We start from the raw sequence: 18,788 nt of genomic DNA, 5'->3' as shown, positions 1-18,788 counted from the left end.
AAGCCTGAAATAATGTTACCTTTTTCCTTTAAGAAGCTTCCTTGTTCTAGGGCCTTGAACTTGAGCTGGAAACATTTCCCATTTGCTATCTTGAGGCAACTTGGAAGTAAAGAAAACTCTATTATCTGGTTCCTGTTAATAACAAAGAGTTAATTTGTAAAACTATAAAGAAGAAACATAAAAATAACATTTTGGACGTGAGGAAAGGAGACCTGTTGCACAAATCTAGGTCCCTTTATTCTCCATGTTTTCCTTTAAAAAAAATAGAGTATTTGTCAAAATACTGATCCCAGTATGAAAAGAATGGAACAATGTCTGTAAACTTATACTCAGAAAAAGTGTGACTCAGGATGCTGTTCAAATGTAAAAGTGTTCACAAATATAAAAACTCAGGGATTATGGTTACACCTGGACAATGGAAAAATGATCAAATCACAAACAGAATGTATTAAGTCATTATCTTTTATATCATGAAGTCAATAGAAATTGCCCAAAATTGAAATAGTTGAAGACATAATCTCCTGAAATATGAATATAAACTCATAACATTTTATTCCATAAGATGGAATCTTATGGAAATATTTCTTGTGGTGAAAAACATGTTTAACAAGGTCTTCACTTTCACGTCAGTATCCTTTTTTTTCTGTTAAAGTTAAAATTTAATACTCTTTAGTAAATAACTATTTTTAAAAACTTTAAAAAATATTTTAAAACTTTAAAAAATATTTAAAAATACTTTTTTAATTGAAGTTTAAGTGTCCTGCTTAAGAATTATTTTTAAATGAACATTCTCACTTAACTGCCACTCAGGTCAAAAAATAGAAAATAACGAGCAACTCCTAAAGCCCTTTCCACCATTGCCCTAAGCCTCTCCCAAATGTAACTGACAAATGTCTTGATTCCTTTTCTCTCTCTCTTTATACACCCCTATCTGAAGAGATGCACAGAACGTTTAAAATGATCACTTAATACTAACAATGCTCAATTTGTTTCTGTACTTTTTCTGCACTGTTTGACTTTTTAAAAATGAGAATGTATCAGTATTCATAAATTCACTCTTTGCATATACATGCCTGTTTTGATTTCTAGGAAGATAGGGAGAGGTTAACTGTGTAAAAGGATTTAAAAAAAAAAAAGAGTGGGAGCAAATAGGACAAGATAGTAGTAGTAGTAGGTCATGCTTGATAATATGACTATGGATAGAGGGTTATTTTTCATACTTTTAAAAATTTTAAACCTTTAAAAAATTTTAATGAGGAGCATATAATACAGGTTTTGAAGCTAGAATGCCTGAGTTCAAATCTTGACTCTACAATTGCTGAATGACCTGAGACAAGACACTAAACCTCTCTTTCTGCTTGCCCACAGGAAATAAGAATAGTATCTACTTCAGAGCTGTGTTGTGAAGAGTAAATTATTCAATACCTGTCAAGTACCCAGAACCGTGGCGGTACAAAGTCAACACTCAGTATGTGTTGGCTGCTACTATTTCCCTTTTTATACATTCATCTTGCCCCTTTATGCCTAAAGTAAGAACATGTAGGCGTACACAGAGGTAAATTTTATGATGTACTCTGATTAGTGTAACATCCTTGAGTACTATCCTAGCAGAGACTGCCCTTTTTTTTTTTTTTTTGCATTTTTCTGAAACTGGAAACAGGGAGAGACAGTCAGACAGACTCCCGCATGCACCCGACCGGGATCCACCCGGCACACCCACCATGGGGTGACGCTCTGCCCATCCTGGGCGTCGCCATGTTGTGACCAGAGCCACTCTAGCGCCTGAGGCAGAGGCCACAGAGCCCTCCCCAGCGCCCGGGCCATCTTTGCTCCAATGGAGCCTTGGCTGCGGGAGGGAAAGAGAGAGACAGAGAGGAAGGCGCGGCGGAGGGGTGGAGAAGCAAATGGGCGCTTCTCCTGTGTGCCCTGGCCGGGAATCGAACCTGGGTCCTCCGCAAGCTAGGCCGACGCTCTACCGCTGAGCCAACCGGCCAGGGCTCAGAGACTGCTTTTTAAACCTAAAGACAGCTAAACGTTGAAAGCAAGCTTTTCTACTCACCACAAAAAATGCTGTGTCTTCTCCAGAAGAATTCATGGCAGGGGAGCAGTGACTTGAATGCAAGTATTCTTTTCCTATGGGGCAGGGTGCTCGAGGCTCTGAAGGGTGGTAGGGTGGATGCAGAGGAATAGCTGATCGGATAGGCTCCCCTAGCTTCCTAGCATTTGGAATCATGTCTGCAGGAGGAATTTCTGATACTTGGACAAATTTAAGTGGATATTAAGATGAAACTCTTAAGAAATGTCATCTTACATCTATACATGTTCACAATACTACTTAGAAATATATTTTAACTTGATTTTTTAAATAAAAAAAAAATCAGAGACTCATCCTCAGTAAACAATTAAGGATTAATTAAATTAGGAAGAATTTAATTTTAATATCATTAAAGTTTCCTGAAAAGTTATTTCAAAGCAATGAGAAATTACTAAAAACCCTAAATGGCTTGAATAATAGCTATATAAATTATGGTTCATCCACATTATAAAGGTAGCCATCAACAATAGTTTTATGTAATACCATATGAAAATCCCAGAAATAATAAAACTATTTTTCAAGTTATTATATTCTGTCATTCTCTAGTAATTTGAAGACTACCAACTGATAAAATAATATATCAGAGACTCTTAACAGTCCTAAAGTGTTTCAGAGGAGAGAATTTAGATAATAAAATAAGTGGCTGCAAACCATGACCCGAGACCATCATAAAAAGAAATCAGAACTTGTAATTAACAGAAAATATTTACAAATAGCATCATGTAAAAATGAAAGAGAATGCATAAAATTGAGAGCAACAAAAGTAAAAGGGCAAATAACAGCAGCAATTATCCCAGGAACTAACTACTGTCTCCAACTCACAGCAATAGTCCAAGAACTAGTAACGTTACTACTCACTGTTTTCAACAAAGAATGTCCTACTCTTAGACAAAAAAATGGATGAAGGGTTCAACACTTCTTCACATGACTTGGAACATGGTACAGTGGAGGCTTTTTCAGACTGAATTTCGTTAGGGCCTTGGGTACCTAGAAAAGAAAATATTAAAGGTAAATTTTTCTTTTTAAGTGAGAGGCAGGGAGGCAGAGACAGACTCCCTCATGCGCCCTAACCGGAATCCACCAACAAGCCCCAATGGGGCACTGCTCTGTTGCTGAGCAACAGAGCTATTTTAGCGCTTGAAGAGAGGCCATGGAGCCATCCTTAGTGCCTGGGGCCAACTTGCTCCAAATAAGCCATGGCTGCAGGGGGGGGGGGGGGAGAGAAAGAAAAGGGACAAGAGGAGGGCTGTAGAAGCAGACTGTCACTTCTCCTGTGTGACCTGATGAGGAATCAAACCCAGGACATCCACATGCTAGACTGATGCTCTACTGCTGAGCTAACTGGCCAGGGCCAAGGTAAATCTTTTTATTACTGAATGTCATACTAAAAGCCAAAAATTTTGTACCCAGAGGATAAAAATCTCAGGAATGACATAATCAATGGAGTCTGTTTAAAGGTTTATTGATTTTATCTTTTTTTTTTTTAAGCGAGAGTGAGAAAGGAATGGATAGGGAGAGATGAAAAGCATCAATTCTTTGTTGTGGCACCTTAGTTGTTCATTGATTGTTTTTTCATATATACTTTGATGAGGGGGGGCTCCAGCTGGGCTAGTGACCCCATTGCTCAAGCCAGTGACCTTTGGGCTCAAGCCAGAGACCATGGAGTCATATCTATGATCCCATGCTCAAGCCGGTGGCCTTGGGGTTTCAAACCTGGGTCCTCAGCATCCTGGATAGGGCAGATGCTCTATCCACTGCTGGTCAGGCTGATTTTATCTTTTCAAAGGACCAAGATTATTTGTATTGGTTTTTTAGGCTCTGTTGTTTTTTCCACTCTGATTTTTATTATTTCCTGCGTTCTACTCACTTTGGGTTTTGTTTTCCTTTTTCTAGTTCCTTTAATAATAAGGTTAGATTGAGATTTTTCTTTTCTTTTTTTGAGACAGGCCTGTGTTGCTATGAATTTCCCTCTTAGTACTGTTTTGGCTGTGTCCAATAGATTTTTGGGTCATGTTTTCACGTCTCAAGCTATGTTTTGATTTCTTCCCTGATCTCATTATTAATCCATTCATTGTTTAGTAGCATGTTAGCCTCCAAGTGTTCGTGTATTTTTTATTTTTCTTCTTGTAATTGATTTTTAGTTTTATACCATCATGATCAGAGAAGATGCCTGACAGGATGTGAATTTCTTGAGGTTTGTTTTGTAGCTTGACATGTAGTCCATCCTGGGAAAATGTTCCACAAGCACTTGAAAAGAATGTATCTTCTTCTGTTTTTAGATGAAATGTTCTAAAAATATCAAATCCATCTGTTCTAGTGTGTCATTTAAGGCCACTGGTTTCCTTGTTAATTCTGTCTGATCTATTCATTGATGTCAATGTGGTTTGAAAGTCCCCTATTATTAATACAGTGATTCTCAAACTTTTTGAAGTCAGGCGCATTTAAAATCCTACAAATAATTGTAGGTACACTATATACAAATTTCTGAGAAATATGTTATAATAATTAAGTAAAATATAAGGTCTACTGGAAAGTTCTGTCCGTTTTTGGAATAAAACAAAATACAAATTTTTCTTACCATCAATAAACTTTATTAAATAATATAACTGCCATTATTATTAATGATTTCTTGCCAGTGTGAGGGCAATTTGTATATCCCATTTTTGAAAAATGTTTTATCGTTTGATGCGAAAAATTGAACCAGTGCTAGTTTGATATCTTCTTCATTTTTGAATTTTTTGCCCTTCAAAAAATTTTGTAAGGACAAAAGCAAATGATAGTCAGAGTGCTAAGTCCGGGTAATATGGTGGATGCAACAGACATGCTTCTGTAGCATTTCTTCCTTATTGAAATTCGTAAAAATTACAGTGGCGTAAATGAACTTTATCAGTAGCCATGGGTACACTATCGCTTCACACGTAAGACTAACGTGAATCAACTTTGTTTTAGTTAATTTGCTACGTCAGTATGTATACATTAAGTGATAAAAATAGTGAGGCATACATGCGCCATATAAACATGTGCTTACGTGTCGAAACTTGTGATAGAAATGGACAGAACTTTCCAGTAGACCTTATATTAATGAAAAAAATATAAAGTCCAAGCATGCTTTTATGGTAATTAAACAAAATAAATACAACAAACAAAGTTAAATTTATTCTGACATTAAAAAACATTTTCGGCCTGGCCTGTGGTGGCGCAGTGGATAAACCTTCGGCCTGGAATGCCAAGGTTGCTGGTTCGAAACCCTGGGCTTCCCTGGTCAAGGCACATACCGCAAGCAAGCAATGAACAACTAGCCTGAAACAACTATGAGTTGTTACTTCCCATTCCATGCTCCCCTTTCTCTCCTGTCTCTGTAAAATCAATAAAGTATTTAAAAAAAAAAAAACAAAACAAAACAAACAAACATTTTCGGCCCTGGCCGGTTGGCTCAATGGTAGAGTGTTGGCCTGGTGTGCAGGAGTTCCGGGTTCGATTCCCGGCCAGGGCACACAGGAGAAGCGCCCATCTGCTTCTCCACCCCTCCCCCTCTCCTTCCTCTCTGTCTCTCTCTTCCCCTCCTGCAGCCGAGGCTCCATTGGAACAAAGATGGCCTGGGCGCTGAGGATGGCTCTGGATGCAACAGAGCGACTTCCCAGAGGGGCGGAGCATCGCCCCCTGGTGGGCATGCCAGGTGGATCCCGGTCAAGTGCATGCGGGAGTCTGTCTGACTTCCTCTGTTTCCAGCTTCGGAAAAATGCAAAAAAAAAATAATTTCATGTTACATTTTTTGAGTTATGCTTTTTAGAATTCGTAAAATAGAGGGGTTAAAAAATAAAAAAACAACAAAAAAGTTATCTATCTATATCTATCTATCTATCTATATATATATATCTCCTCATCAATACATTGAAGAATTCTCTTTTTACCCTTAGTTGTGTTGAGTGCAGAAAACCCCTACCATACATATCATCTTAACTTTACACCAAACAAAGGATAGAAGAAACTTGCCTCCAGTCTTTCCAGGGAACATGGAGGGTAGTGTAAACAATCCAGCAGCACAGCTTAACAGCCTTTTACAACCTAATCAGGCAAGTGAGGTAGGGATTTGGGCAGACTGTCAGCTTACAGCCAATTCCCCACACCTCTGTCCCCTAAAACTCTAAAAACTCCAAAAACCCTGTTGGTTTTTTGGTCCCCAACAGGCACATATTTCTCTGGAATACCATAGGGCGCACCTGGAAATCTTCTAGGGAACATCAGTTTGCCCTGGTGCACACTTTGAGAACCACTGTATTAATGTATTACTGTCAATCTCTCCTTTTTTTTCTGTCAATATTTGCTTTATATATTTAGATGCTCCTGTGTTGGGTGTGTAAATGTTTATAAGGGTTATACGGTGTGTCCATAAAGTCATGGTGCAGTTTTGACCGGTCACAGGAAAGCAACAAAAGACTATAGAAATGTGAAATCTGCACCAAATAAAAGGAAAATTCTCCCAGTTTCATACCTATTCAGTGCAGTTCGATGTGGGCTCCTTAGGTAGCTATCCCGTATAGCCTCTACAGACTCGTCACTGACTGATGGCCTACCAGAACGAGGTTTCTCCACCAAACTGCCGGTTTCCTTCAACTGCTTATCGCACCAAGTAATGTTATTCCTATGTGGTGGTGCTTTGTTATAAATGAGCCAATATTCACATTGCACTTTGGTCACGGATTTAAATTTAGCGAGCCACAGAACACACTGAACTTTCCTCTGTACCATCCACATCTCAACTGTCATGGCTGTGGGCTGCTTCGCTGTATACACGGTGTTACATCATCATCTGTGCATGCACACATGCTGCCACATCATCCTACAGAAACTGGAAGGGTTTTCTTTTTATTTGGTGCAGATTTCACATTTCTATCGTCTTTTGCTGCTTTCCTGTGACCGGTCAGAAGTGCACCATGACTTTACGAACACACTGTATATCCTTGTAGGATTACCCCTTTATCATTATGGATTATCCCAATAGCAATCCTTCTTTGCTGAATGAGTGTCATGGGGCTACTGTCCCTGGAAATCACAGTTAACATAATACAACTCAAAGTTAATATGCAAAGTGAGAATGGTGTTATCAAAATAAGGTGAAGTCTACACTGAGGGCTACAGAGCCTCAGAGCCTGAGGCAGGTAGGGGAGAGACCGGGCTTTGTAGGATGAGTTTGCCAGGAATAGAAAGGAAGAGCATCCCAGCAGAAGAAACAATATGATGCCAGAGAACAGCATCGCAACCAAGTGGGCTGGAAAAATACTCAGGTTTACTGTATATAAGCAGTAGAACGTTGGAAATGTGGATTGAAGCCTGGGAGAAAAACTGCCACTGGATGTACAGAGCTGTTGGTTGAAACCATGAAAAAAGTGAGTTGCCCAGTTCACTTTACTTAAGGGGTACACTGAATGTAATCAGATTGTTAAGCTGAATCGAGAATTCTCTATGATGTCAAGTCCCACATATTACAGGACAAACTTATATCCACATAATTTGCGCATGATTCCCACTTCACTGAATTTAGGTAACTGTTTGTATTTAGTAGGTAATGGAGGAACTCTAGAATTTCAATTATTAAGTCCAGTTAGGGCTCTATTTTCAACTTTAAACCCTCCCAAGTGTAACTAGGTACATTTTTGTAATTGTACAATGAATAACAGTAACTAGTATTTCAAATTTTAACTACTCACCATTACTTCTTAGAGAAAAGGTGTGTGCTGTGTCTCCGAGTCTAATGATTTCACCAGTGGATTCTGCTTCATCTCTATCCCAAGAGGGGCCCAAAGCCTCATGTGATAAGGAACACCTGAAAGAGTTCCCCACTTACTCAGGGCCCAGCCTAACCACAGAGGGCCCTTCTCATAAGAACCCAAAGAGCTGCTTCAAGCAGCTTGCCTGTGAGTATTCAGACTGCTCACAGCTATGCACAGAAAAAGAGACAGACTCTCCCTTCTTCTGCTTATCACTTTTTGCTGCTTATCTGAGAATTAGATATTTAAAAGAAAGCAGTACTATAATGTTCTATAATGTTCAACATCTAGTTAGCAGAAATACAAACCTGTAACAATATATTTTGTTTATGCAAGTAGCATAAATTTTGAAACTCTGGTCTTGGTCAATGATAGTGGTACATGAGGGTGCAGTAACTAATAAGGCCTTTCATACTGCCGGTGGGTGTATTTACAGTCACGGGCTTTTTCAAAAGCAATTTAAATGTTTAACAGAATTATAACACTCACACTCTTTCATTCTAAATGCCATTTAAAGATATTGAGAGGGAAGGGGAGAAAGAACAAAGTTATATATCCCATTAAAAAAATAATATAAAATACAGAACCACCACCATAACTTTAGGGAAGTGGTTTAGTAAATTATGATGCAGCCATAGAATGGTATATGTTATCACAGTGACTAAAAGCAATAAAATGTTTAAACAACTTGGAGGAAGACTTGTGCTAATTTTGAAATGCAGGAAAAAAAATTATATAGACAATATAAATTAAAAAACACAGGACTAAAGCACAAAAAATGTTAAAGCAGTTTAGTTTTGAATGGTAGATTTCTTTTTCTCTTTATTTCTCTTCTTTCCAAGTGTTTTCACCAAGACTGGAGACTATTTTGAAGATGGATGGAAGAATTAAAATATAAGTAGGTGATTAAAGTTGAGAAGTACTGTAAATAGCTTAAGGTTCTTAAAACTCTCAGGGACGTTTTAACAGTAAAATTTTCACATAAGCTTTGGGGTTTTTTTTGCTGCCACTCTGGTGTAATATGTGCAATTTTAATTCTTAGAAGAAAAAGCGTAACTCGTTTTGATTAAATTCACAAACATACGGTGCTACCTCCCAAAAGAAACAGTTTTCCATGATGCTTTGGACCCTTTAGTACTGTCAGACTCTTCCAAAGGTTCTTCTTCACGGAAGTCTTTAAAACCCTGTCCAGTTTCACCTGTGTAGGATAAAAGCAATACCAAAAAAACAAAAAACAAACAAAAAAAAAACAAGTTAATATACTACTATGTCTATACAGGGGGGGTGGAGAGTAAGGCACCCTCAATTCCTGGTAAACTGGGCTCTTGCAAAAGTGAAATTAGAACTAAATCATCCTTACAATGATAATGTATTACCTGGGTAACAACAACAAACCAATACAAGTGTTGCTTTAAAAGTAGGGTGTACTTTAGCAATGTTTTATTTTTTTAAGCTAGATGGTAAGTTTATTATTCTTTATACCTCTCTTTCTGTAAGGCATGTCTGAGGCAAGGTGACTTGGGTTTGGCTTCGGAAAAACATGACAGTATCAGCCTAACTCAATCAAGCTCTAAGAGTCAGACCAGATTATGTCTTGGATAATATTTTCCTAAGAACTACCAAGCTTTTTTCTACACAAACATACTGAATGAGTACACTTTCACCAGAGGCAGTAACTCACCAGGGAAGTGATTTCAGGAGGAATGCAGGTGAAACTTTCTATAATTCAGATCTAACCCTGTGTATTCACCAAGCAACATTTTAACAGCATTAGGTAACAATGTGCATTTTTTTTCTGAGCTAGGCTTGGTGCTAAACTATTTAGGCATATCCACTTACTTAACCTTCTTTACAACTGTGAAAGAAATTTCAGATGAGAAAACTGAGGCTTAGAGAGCGTCAGTCATCCAGTGAGGGGCACTGAGCACTGAACCCACGGTCTGCCTTCAAATCCAAATTCTTCAGTGGTAAGCGCAATACTAGCTCCGGTACGAGGAAGACGCTGCTCTGCACGCCCGGTGTGACTAGTGATAATAAAGATTTATTTCCCATTATTAATTGGTGTTTTGAAAAATCTGATCGGCTCTGGGTAATAGAGCCATATAAACTTGGGACTGCAAGGATAATCAGACTTTAGAACACACTGTCCAACTGAAGTATTACCATGTAAGGAGGCCCTCCCCAAGCAACTCCCTCCTGGCAGCACTAAGCTTTCCACATTGGTACTGCTGAGGGGGAGATAACTCCCTCAGCATGTAACTGCTACCAGACTCAGAGGGGACAGGCTCGAAGTTCTGTCCCTCTCCATCTCCACTGCCCTATTGTCGGCCAGGTCACTAACATCTCTCCTCAGCCTGCCATCAAGCATGACACTGTAAAAACTGCTGTAATCATGATCATATTCCAAATTAACCCATCTCTTTACTCAGAGGTAGTTTTCTATCTCTTCATCTTGCAGCTAAAAATGACTAAAAAGCCACAGAGCAACAAAATATCCCCTGATAACCTTGAATAAGGCAAGTTTCTCATGTCATTTACTCTACTCCAATTCTCCTAGAATGGTTTTGTATTCATTCATGGCTGTCTCCCTGACTTGACTGGTTTCTTTGAGAGCAATGAATATGGCATACAGCTTTGAATCCTCCCAGAGTACCTAGGTTGGTATTTAACAAGTATTAAAACAGTCAAAAGTTTTGAAACAAAAAATATCCAGTGTAGCATGCCTTTAAATCTTTCCTTCCAGGTTTTACCTTTATATGCTTTTAAATCTTTTTAGCAACAAGGATGAAACGTAGAAAACAATCTCTAACTGAAGAAGAGTTTAAGATTAACTTTAAATGTGATAATCACAGCTCAGGTCTCACCAACAATATGAGAATTAGGAATGATGAGCCTATAGAATTTTTTTCTTCATTTATATTAGAACTTCTGTTAATTGCTATTAATACTGGAAACTTTTTTTGAGTAACTTTACAATAGTAAACCCATTCTTAAGTGGATCATATATTATTCCAACTATGACATATAGCATTGTTTACTTAACCAATTTCAAACTATTAAGACTAGGGTTTGGGTTTTTCTTGCAATGGTAAATAATATTTCAACGAAGACTGTTAAGCATCTAACATTCTTTTCTATAATTTCCTTAGGATAGACCCCTAGAAATGGGATTTGAGCTAAAATTATAAATAGCTCTTATATACTAATATGGTTGCAGTTATCATTAAAAAACAATAATTTCACACAATAAACTGTTACCATTTAGGGAACGGGGTTACTCAAAAAGTAAAATAAATATTTAGGCTATCACAAACCAAAGTGTGGGCTGAAGACAGAAATGCACCAATTCTTCCTGCTGACACCTCAGCAACATCCAAATTTGTAACAAAAACTGCAGTTCTGACAGGCAATTTTGCAGTAAGGAATTTCATACAAAAATAGGTATTTAACTTTTGTTATAAATTTTAAAGTAATTTATGAGCAACATCCAAGTTTACAGAGAATATGACAACAGTCCAGGATCGAGTTTTCAACCACTTGAAACAGTAAGAATTAAAATTTAATTTACAGTTAATTTTATCAGGACTACTGTATTAGTGATTCTAAGTCCCATGAAGAAAAACCGCCACAAATATAAAAGGCAAAAAGGGATATTGGAATATAACAGAAGTAAACCAAACCAAATTTCTATTCTTACACTTACTTTTCTCATGAGATGTTTCGCTGCTGTGTTCTGTAAGATACTCCAGCAACCCATCAAATATTTCTAGAAGATTCTTAATAGATTCTTTATCTCCTTTCACTATATTCTCTCCTGGACACAGAATACAGAGCTATTAAAAAATATTTAACCAAGAAGTCAAAAGCTTCATAATTTTGAAATCGATACACCACTGTGAAAATACTATTCAAAGATACAGGATTATAAACAAACTCAGGAGAAACAATATAATACTGTTGACCCTGAAAACACAAGTTTGAACTGCACGGATCCATTTATGCTATTTTTTTTCAATAAAATACAGTGGGTCCTGCCCTGGCCGGTTGGCTCAGTGGTAGAGCATCGGCCTGGCGTGTGGGGGACCCGGGTTCGATTCCCGGCCAGGGCACATAGGAGAAGCGCCCATTTGCTTCTCCATCCCCCCCTCCTTCCTCTCTGTCTCCCTCTTCCCCTCCCGCAGCCAAGGCTCCATTGGAGCAAAGATGGCTCGGGCACTGGGGATGGCTCCTTGGCCTCTGCCCCAGGCGCTAGAGTGGCTCTGGTCGCAGCAGAGGGACGCCCCGGAGGGGCAGAGCATCGCCCCTGGTGGGCATGCTGGGTGGATCCCGGTCAGGCGCATGCGGGAGTCTGTCTGACTGTCTCTCCCCGTTTCCAGCTTCAGAAAAATACAAAAAAAACAAAAAAACAAAAAAAAAAACAGTCGGTCCTCTGTATCTCCAGGTTTTCTATCTGAGAATTCAACCAACTGTAGTTTGAAAACAGTATTTTCTCTTCATGGTTGAGTATCTGCACACATGAAGGCAGACTTAGATTATACATGATTTTTTAATTTTGAAAGGTTTTATTAAAGAAGATTTATTAAATATGCTGGCTGCATATGGCTGACACGGGGCATTTGCAGACCCAAATCGTGCCTATACGTGAATTTTTGACTGTGCAAGGGTTGGCACTCCTAACCCTGTACTGTTCAAGGGTCAACTGTACTGAAAACATCAATTCCTGATTATTTCTGAATAAACAAAGGGGGATAGTCTTAAATATGTTGTTTGGTAATTCACAGGCATATTCCTTCCTTTATCAAGAAGCAAAATATCTTCTGATAAGATTTATACCAGCCTGACCTGTATGGTACAGTGGATAAGGCGTTGACCTGGAATGCTGAGATCACTGGTTCAAAACTCTGGGCTTGCCCAGTCAAGGCACATAAGAGAAGCAATTACTACTAAGAGTTGATGTTTCCCAATCCTTCCCCCCTTCTCTCTCTCCTCTAAAGATCAAGAAATTAATATTTTTTTTAAGGTGAGAGGAGGGAAGATAGTGAGGCAGACTCCTGCATGTGCGTGGACTGGAATCCACCTGGCCACCCCATCTGGGGCTGATGCTCAAGTATTGAGCTATTTTTAGCACCTGAGGCTAATGTGCTCCAACAGAGCTATCCTCACGCCCCAGGGCCATGCTCGAACCAATTGAGCCACTGGCTGCAGGAGGAGGAAAAGAGAGAAAGGGAGAGAGGGAGGGGAAAAGCAGACGGTCACTTCTGTGTGCCCTGACTGGGAATCAAACACAGGATGTACATAATCTGAGCCAATACTACATCCACTGAGCCACTGACCAGGGCCAGTAATAAAATCTTTAAAAAAAAAAAAAAGATTTATACTAAAGTATAAAACAAGCAGAATTTTTTGGCTGATGAAAAAAATGGCAGGAGAGATCACTGTTTCGCTTGATCTTAGCCAAAAGGCCGGGAAGCAATGAGAGATCACTGTTTCAGATTGTGGAATCCTACTTCTAGATAGTGGTTGGTTCTGAAAATAATAGCAGTAAAGTAATAATAAAAAGAAAACCAAAAAACTTACTGTAATACTTTCATCAGAATTTCATTTTTTTCAAATTTGTTAATTCCTATTCATTTTGTATAGATCATACCATTTTTTAAAAAACCATCCATGGCTCCCAACATATAAAAAGCTTTAAAAAAAAATATTTTTAGGCCCTGGCTGGTTGGCTCAGTGGTAGAGCATCGGCCTGGCGTGCGGGAGTCCTGGGTTCGATTCCTGGCCAGGGCACACAAGAGAAGCACCCATCTGCTTCTCCACCCCTCCCCCTCTCCTTCCTCTCTGTCTCTCTCTTCCCCTCCCGCAGCCAAGGTTCCACTGGAGCAAAGATGGCCCAGGCGCTGGGGATGGCTCCATGGCCTCCACCTCAGGCGCTAGAGTGGCTCTGGTCGCAACAGAGCGACGCCCGGATGCACAGAGCATCACCCCCTGGTGGGCGTGACGGGTGGATCCTGGTCGGGCGCATGCGGGAGTCTGTCTGACTGCCACCCCGTTTCCAGCTTCAGAAAAATACACACACACACACCAAAAAAATATATACATATACATATATGTATATGTATATATATGTATATATTTTTTAAATTGATTGATGAGAGAGAGAGAGAAACGATCTGTTTCTGTATGTGCCCTGAGGATTGAACCAGCAACCTCTACATTTCGGGACAACGCTTTAACCAACTGAGCTATCCCACTCAGGGCTATAAAAAGCTTTTTAATCTCACCTCATCCCCAACCTCTGGTTTTATCTCCCACCATACCACTTTATGCTCAGAAGTTAATCTTTAAACAGTACCTAGCATACCACCTGTTCCATAATAGGTTTTTTTTTTTTTTGTATTTTTCTGAAGTTGGAAAAGGGGAGGCAGTCAGACAGATTCCCTCATGCGCCCGACTGGGATCCACCCGTCACGCCCACCAGGGGGCGATGCTTTGCCCATCTGGGGTGTCCCTCTGTTGCAACCAGAGATTCTAGCACCTGAGGCAGAGGCCATGGAGCCATTCTCAGCGCCCGGGCCATCCTTGCTCCAATGGAGCCTCGGCTGCGGGAGGGGAAGAGAGAGACAGAGAGGAAGGAGAGGGGGAGGGGTGGAGAAGCAGATGGGAGCTTCTCCAGTGTGCCCTGGCCGGGAATCAAACCTGGGACTCCTGCACGCCAGGCCGATGCTCTACCACTGAGCCAACCGGCCAGGGCCAATAGTTTTGTTTTTTATTCAGTGAGAGGAGGGGAAGCAGAGACAGATTCCTGCATGTGCCCTGACTGGGAGCCACCCAGCAAGCCCAATAGGAGGTGATGCTCTGCTCATCTGGGGCTTTGCTCAGTTGCTGAGCAGCCAAGCTCTTCTTAGTACCTGAGGTGAAGGCCATGGAGCCATCCTCAGCGCCTGGGTCCAACTCACTCCAATTGAGCTATGGCTGCAGGAGGGGAAGAGGGAGAGAGGAACAAGAATGGGGGGGGGGGGGAGAATCCAGAGAGAAGAGGTAGAGAAATAGATGGGTGCTTTTCCTGTGTACCTGACCGGGAATCAAACCCGGGACTTCCACACGCCAGGCTGATGCTCTACCACTGAGCGAATTGGCCAGGGCCCCATAATAGGTTTTTAATAAATATTAAGTGGAAATGTTGACAAGAAATGGACTTGTAAAAGCATGGAAACTTGACATGTAAAATGTCTCATAAAATAGACTCCAATCAACATCAGGCATGGACAAACTTAATTCTTAAGACACTTGAGTTGGGAGATCTTGCCTGGCATTCTCATAAGTTCCAACCAGTATGGAAGAAGCAGAGCAAAAATGTGATACAGTGTATTTGAGAGAATCTAGCCATTTACAATACTAGTCATGATGCAAAACAAACCTAAATCAGAAATATATTTTGCAATACTACTAGTCAAACAATGTTTGATGTTTTTGTGTTTAAAATAACTAAACAGAAAACTTGTTTTGAATCTTTATGTCTTTCTAGCTTAATAAGAGACACAAGTATACCTCTAGGGCATACTCAGGACTTTCAGTTTCCAGGATGGGGAACATACTCTCAACCCAGCAACTGAGACTGCCTGCCAGCATGCAGCGCTTCATGATGTAGGAGAAACTGATGCTAACAAAACGCAAGGAGCCAAAGGCTGCTTGGCAATCTACTGGAAGAGGTGAGCAGTGTTGCAACTTTTCAGGGTGGGTGTGCGTTATCAGGCAGTGTGAGAAACTGCCCTATTCCAGAAAAGAAGAGGGAAACACCAGGATTATCTCTCAAAATAAATTCTCTCCAGACTATCCTTACCTAGAACTGTACTTAAGAAACTTAGGAGACAGTATTTTTGCAAAAATTTGTTCTTGTCAATACCAAATTAGGAGATGTAAATGACTTATTCTGATTAACATTTATCTCCTTTAACTACTGTCAAAGTACCCAGGTTGGAGAGCTTGGCTGGTTAGAGCATCGTCCTAAAGTGCAGAGGTTGCCGGTTCAATCCCCCCCAGTCAGGGCACACACAGGAACAGATCGATGTTCCTGTCTCTCTGTCTCTCTCTCCCCTTCCTCTCTCACTAAAATCAATAAAATAAACATTTAACTACTGTCAGAGAATATAGATCAATGGCATAAACATTCTCTGAGTGATTTAAATACAGTTTCAAGTGTCCAAGATTCCCTCTGTTCATTAGCTAGAAATAATTTACTGTACTCTATTTTAGAAAAAGGTTCAAAAGCAATTTACATTTTATTTTGAATAGGTACTTTATTCACATGATTAAAAATTCAGAAAGGCCTGACCTGTGGTGGTGCAGTGGATAAAGCGTCAACCTGGAAATGCTGAAGTTGCCGGTTCAAAACCCTGGGCTTGCCTGGTCAAGGCACATATGGAGTTGATATTCCAGTTCCTCCCCCCTTCTCTCTCTCTCCCTTCTCTCTCTCTCTCTCTCTCTCTCTCTCCTTTCTAAAATTAATAAATAAAAACAAAAATTAAAAAAAAAAAAACTAAAAAAAAAAATTCAAAAAGTACAGACTGACCGACGGTGGTACAGCGCATAGAGTGTCGACCTAAGATGCCCAGGTTTGAAACCCCGAGGTTGCCAACTTGAGTGCTTGGTCACTGGCTTGAGCATGGGATCATCAAATCGAGCCCAAAGGGCCCTGGCCAGTTGGCTCAGTGGTAGAGCGTCGGCCTGGCGTGCAGGAGTCCTGGGTTCGATTCCCGGCCAGGGCACACAGGAGAAGTGCCCATCTGCTTCTCCACCCCTCCCCCTCTCCTTCCTCTCTGTCTCTCTCTTCCCCTCCCACAGCCGAGGCTCCATTGGAGCAAGGATGGCCCGGGCGCTGAGGATGGCTCTGTGGCCTCTGCCTCAGGCGCTAGGATGGCTCTGGATGCAACACAGCGACGACCCAGAGGGGCAGAGCATCACCCCCTGGTGGGCATGCTGGGTGGATCCCGGTTGGGTCCATGCGGGAGTCTGTCTGACTGCCTCCCCATTTCCAGCTTTGGAAAAATGCAAAAAAAAAAAAAAAAAAAAAATTGAGCCCAAAGGTTGCTGGCTTAAACAAGGGGTCCCTGGCTTAGCTGATGCCCTCCAGTCAAGGAACAGATGAGAAGCAATCAATGAACAACTGAAGTGCTGCAACTATGAGTTGATGCTTTTTGTCTTTCTCCCTTCCTGTCTCTTTCTCTCCCTTGCTAATAAAATAAAAAAATAAGTAACAATTCAAGTACATAGTTCAAAAGGTATATAATGAAAAGTCTCATTTCTCTGTTATACTGTAGTCCAGTGGTCCCCAACCCCCAGGCCACGGACTGGTACTGGTCTGTGGGCCATTTACCAGTCCGCAGAGAAAGAATAAATAACTTACATTATCTCCGTTTTATTTATATTTAAGTCTGAACGATGTTTTATTTTTAAAAAATGACCAGATTCCCTCTGTTACATCTGTCTAAGACTCACTTTTGACACTTGTCTCGGTCACGTGATACATTTATCCGTCCCACCCTAAAGGCTGGTCCGTGAAAATATTTTCTGACATTAAACCGGTCCGTGGCCCAAAAAAGGTTGGGGACCATTGCTGCAGCCCTTAAGTTCTATTTCTCTTATTGGAGGCAGTCAGTCTTACAGGTTTCTTGTATATGCTTATAGAGTCCTTCTGCATGAAATCAGGTGCATATGTATTCTCCCTACCTTTGTTTTTACAAACAATAGCATAAGCAGACTTTGCACATTATCATTGTAACTACACCCCATCTTTCTCACAATATATATTGGCGACTGTTTCACTAATAAGGAAGATTGTACATAAAGAGCATCATCAATTATTTTTTACAGCTGCAGGGTAGTTCCCTCGATGGAGCTACCATAATTTATTTAACCTGTTTATTTATCATTGACATTTAGGTGTTTCTAATATTTAGCTACCACAAAGAAGGAGCACAGTACCTTTAAAATAACAATATAATAATAATAAAACCCACACTTTAAACTCCCAGCTAGAATTCTGATTCAGATCCACTATAAACTCAGTTTGACTCCCCTGGAAAAGCTCTCAAAGATAGCTGCCTTGGCCCTGGCCAGTTGGCTCAGTGGTAGAGCGTCGGCCTGGAGTGCAGGAGTCCCGGGTTCAATTCCTGGCCAGGGCACACAGGAGAAGTGCCCATCTGCTTCTCCACTCCTCCCCCTCTCCTTCCTTTCTGTCTCTCTCTTCCCCTCCTGCAGCCGAGGCTCCATTGGAGCAAAGATGGCCCGGGCGCTGGGGATGGCTCTGTGGCCTCTGCCTCAGGCGCTAGAAATGGCTCTGGATGCAGCAGAGCGACGCCCCAGAGGGGCAGAACATCGCCCCTTGGTGGGCATGCCGGGTGGATCCCTGTCTGGCGCATGCGGGAGTCTGACTGCCTCCCCTTTCCAGCTTCGGAAAAATGAAAAAAAAAAAAAAAAAAGATAGCTGCCTTAACTCTACCCACTCAGCTATCTTGGCTCAATCTTGCTGTTTGGTCTATTTTATAACCTAATGCATTTGGCTAAACAATGTCTAGGGTTCTGCCTAATAAGTTATTTTAGTAAAATGCAAAAGCATCGATGATTAAGTATACACAAACCTGTTATGTGAGACAAGCTGACCTGCAGGTAATCCAAGGCCAGAGAATCAATTACTGCTTGTACATTGTGAGCTTCATCCTCTTGACTCCTGGGACTACCTATGAGGTCTGTGAAGAAAAAGCTACAGAATTTTGCTTCTGAGAGAGTCCAAGTTTTCATCTGTCTATCTCTGACCAGGCTTCTGAGTAAACTCAACTGCTACAAAAGTAGCTCTGCTCAAACAGAACAGGTTTTTAAAAGTACAGATAAAGTTAAGAGAGCCTGAATTCCAGACAGTAGAATATTTA

At 40.6% G+C, this 18,788-nt stretch overlaps 1 protein-coding gene across 8 annotated transcripts in view; it reads right to left on the bottom strand.

Moving 5' to 3' along the window:
• CEP95 (centrosomal protein 95) overlaps positions 1–18,788 on the bottom strand; it is a 40,786-nt gene that overhangs the window by 16,715 nt on the left and 5,283 nt on the right. Inside the window, exons 3-9 of one of the 8 annotated variants that reach the window (XM_066236923.1) lie at positions 18,501–18,608; positions 11,567–11,677; positions 8,956–9,061; positions 7,804–7,919; positions 2,954–3,082; positions 2,060–2,256; positions 20–132 (exon numbers count right to left, since the gene is read on the bottom strand). In XM_066236923.1, coding sequence (XP_066093020.1) covers positions 20–132; positions 2,060–2,256; positions 2,954–3,082; positions 7,804–7,919; positions 8,956–9,061; positions 11,567–11,677; positions 18,501–18,608 — 880 coding nt within the window. Of the gene's footprint in view, positions 1–19; positions 133–2,059; positions 2,257–2,953; positions 3,083–7,803; positions 7,920–8,955; positions 9,062–11,566; positions 11,678–18,500; positions 18,623–18,788 lie in introns of all 8 variants that reach the window. The other 7 variants (XM_066236924.1, XM_066236925.1, XM_066236928.1 and 4 more) reach the window with 7 other exon arrangements.

The sequence above is a fragment of the Saccopteryx bilineata genome, chromosome 6 (genome assembly GCF_036850765.1).
Source record: "Saccopteryx bilineata isolate mSacBil1 chromosome 6, mSacBil1_pri_phased_curated, whole genome shotgun sequence".
Classification (NCBI taxonomy): domain Eukaryota; kingdom Metazoa; phylum Chordata; class Mammalia; order Chiroptera; family Emballonuridae; genus Saccopteryx; species Saccopteryx bilineata.
Note: the sequence above shows the minus strand (reverse complement) of the source record. Positions and strands in the feature narration are given on the sequence as shown.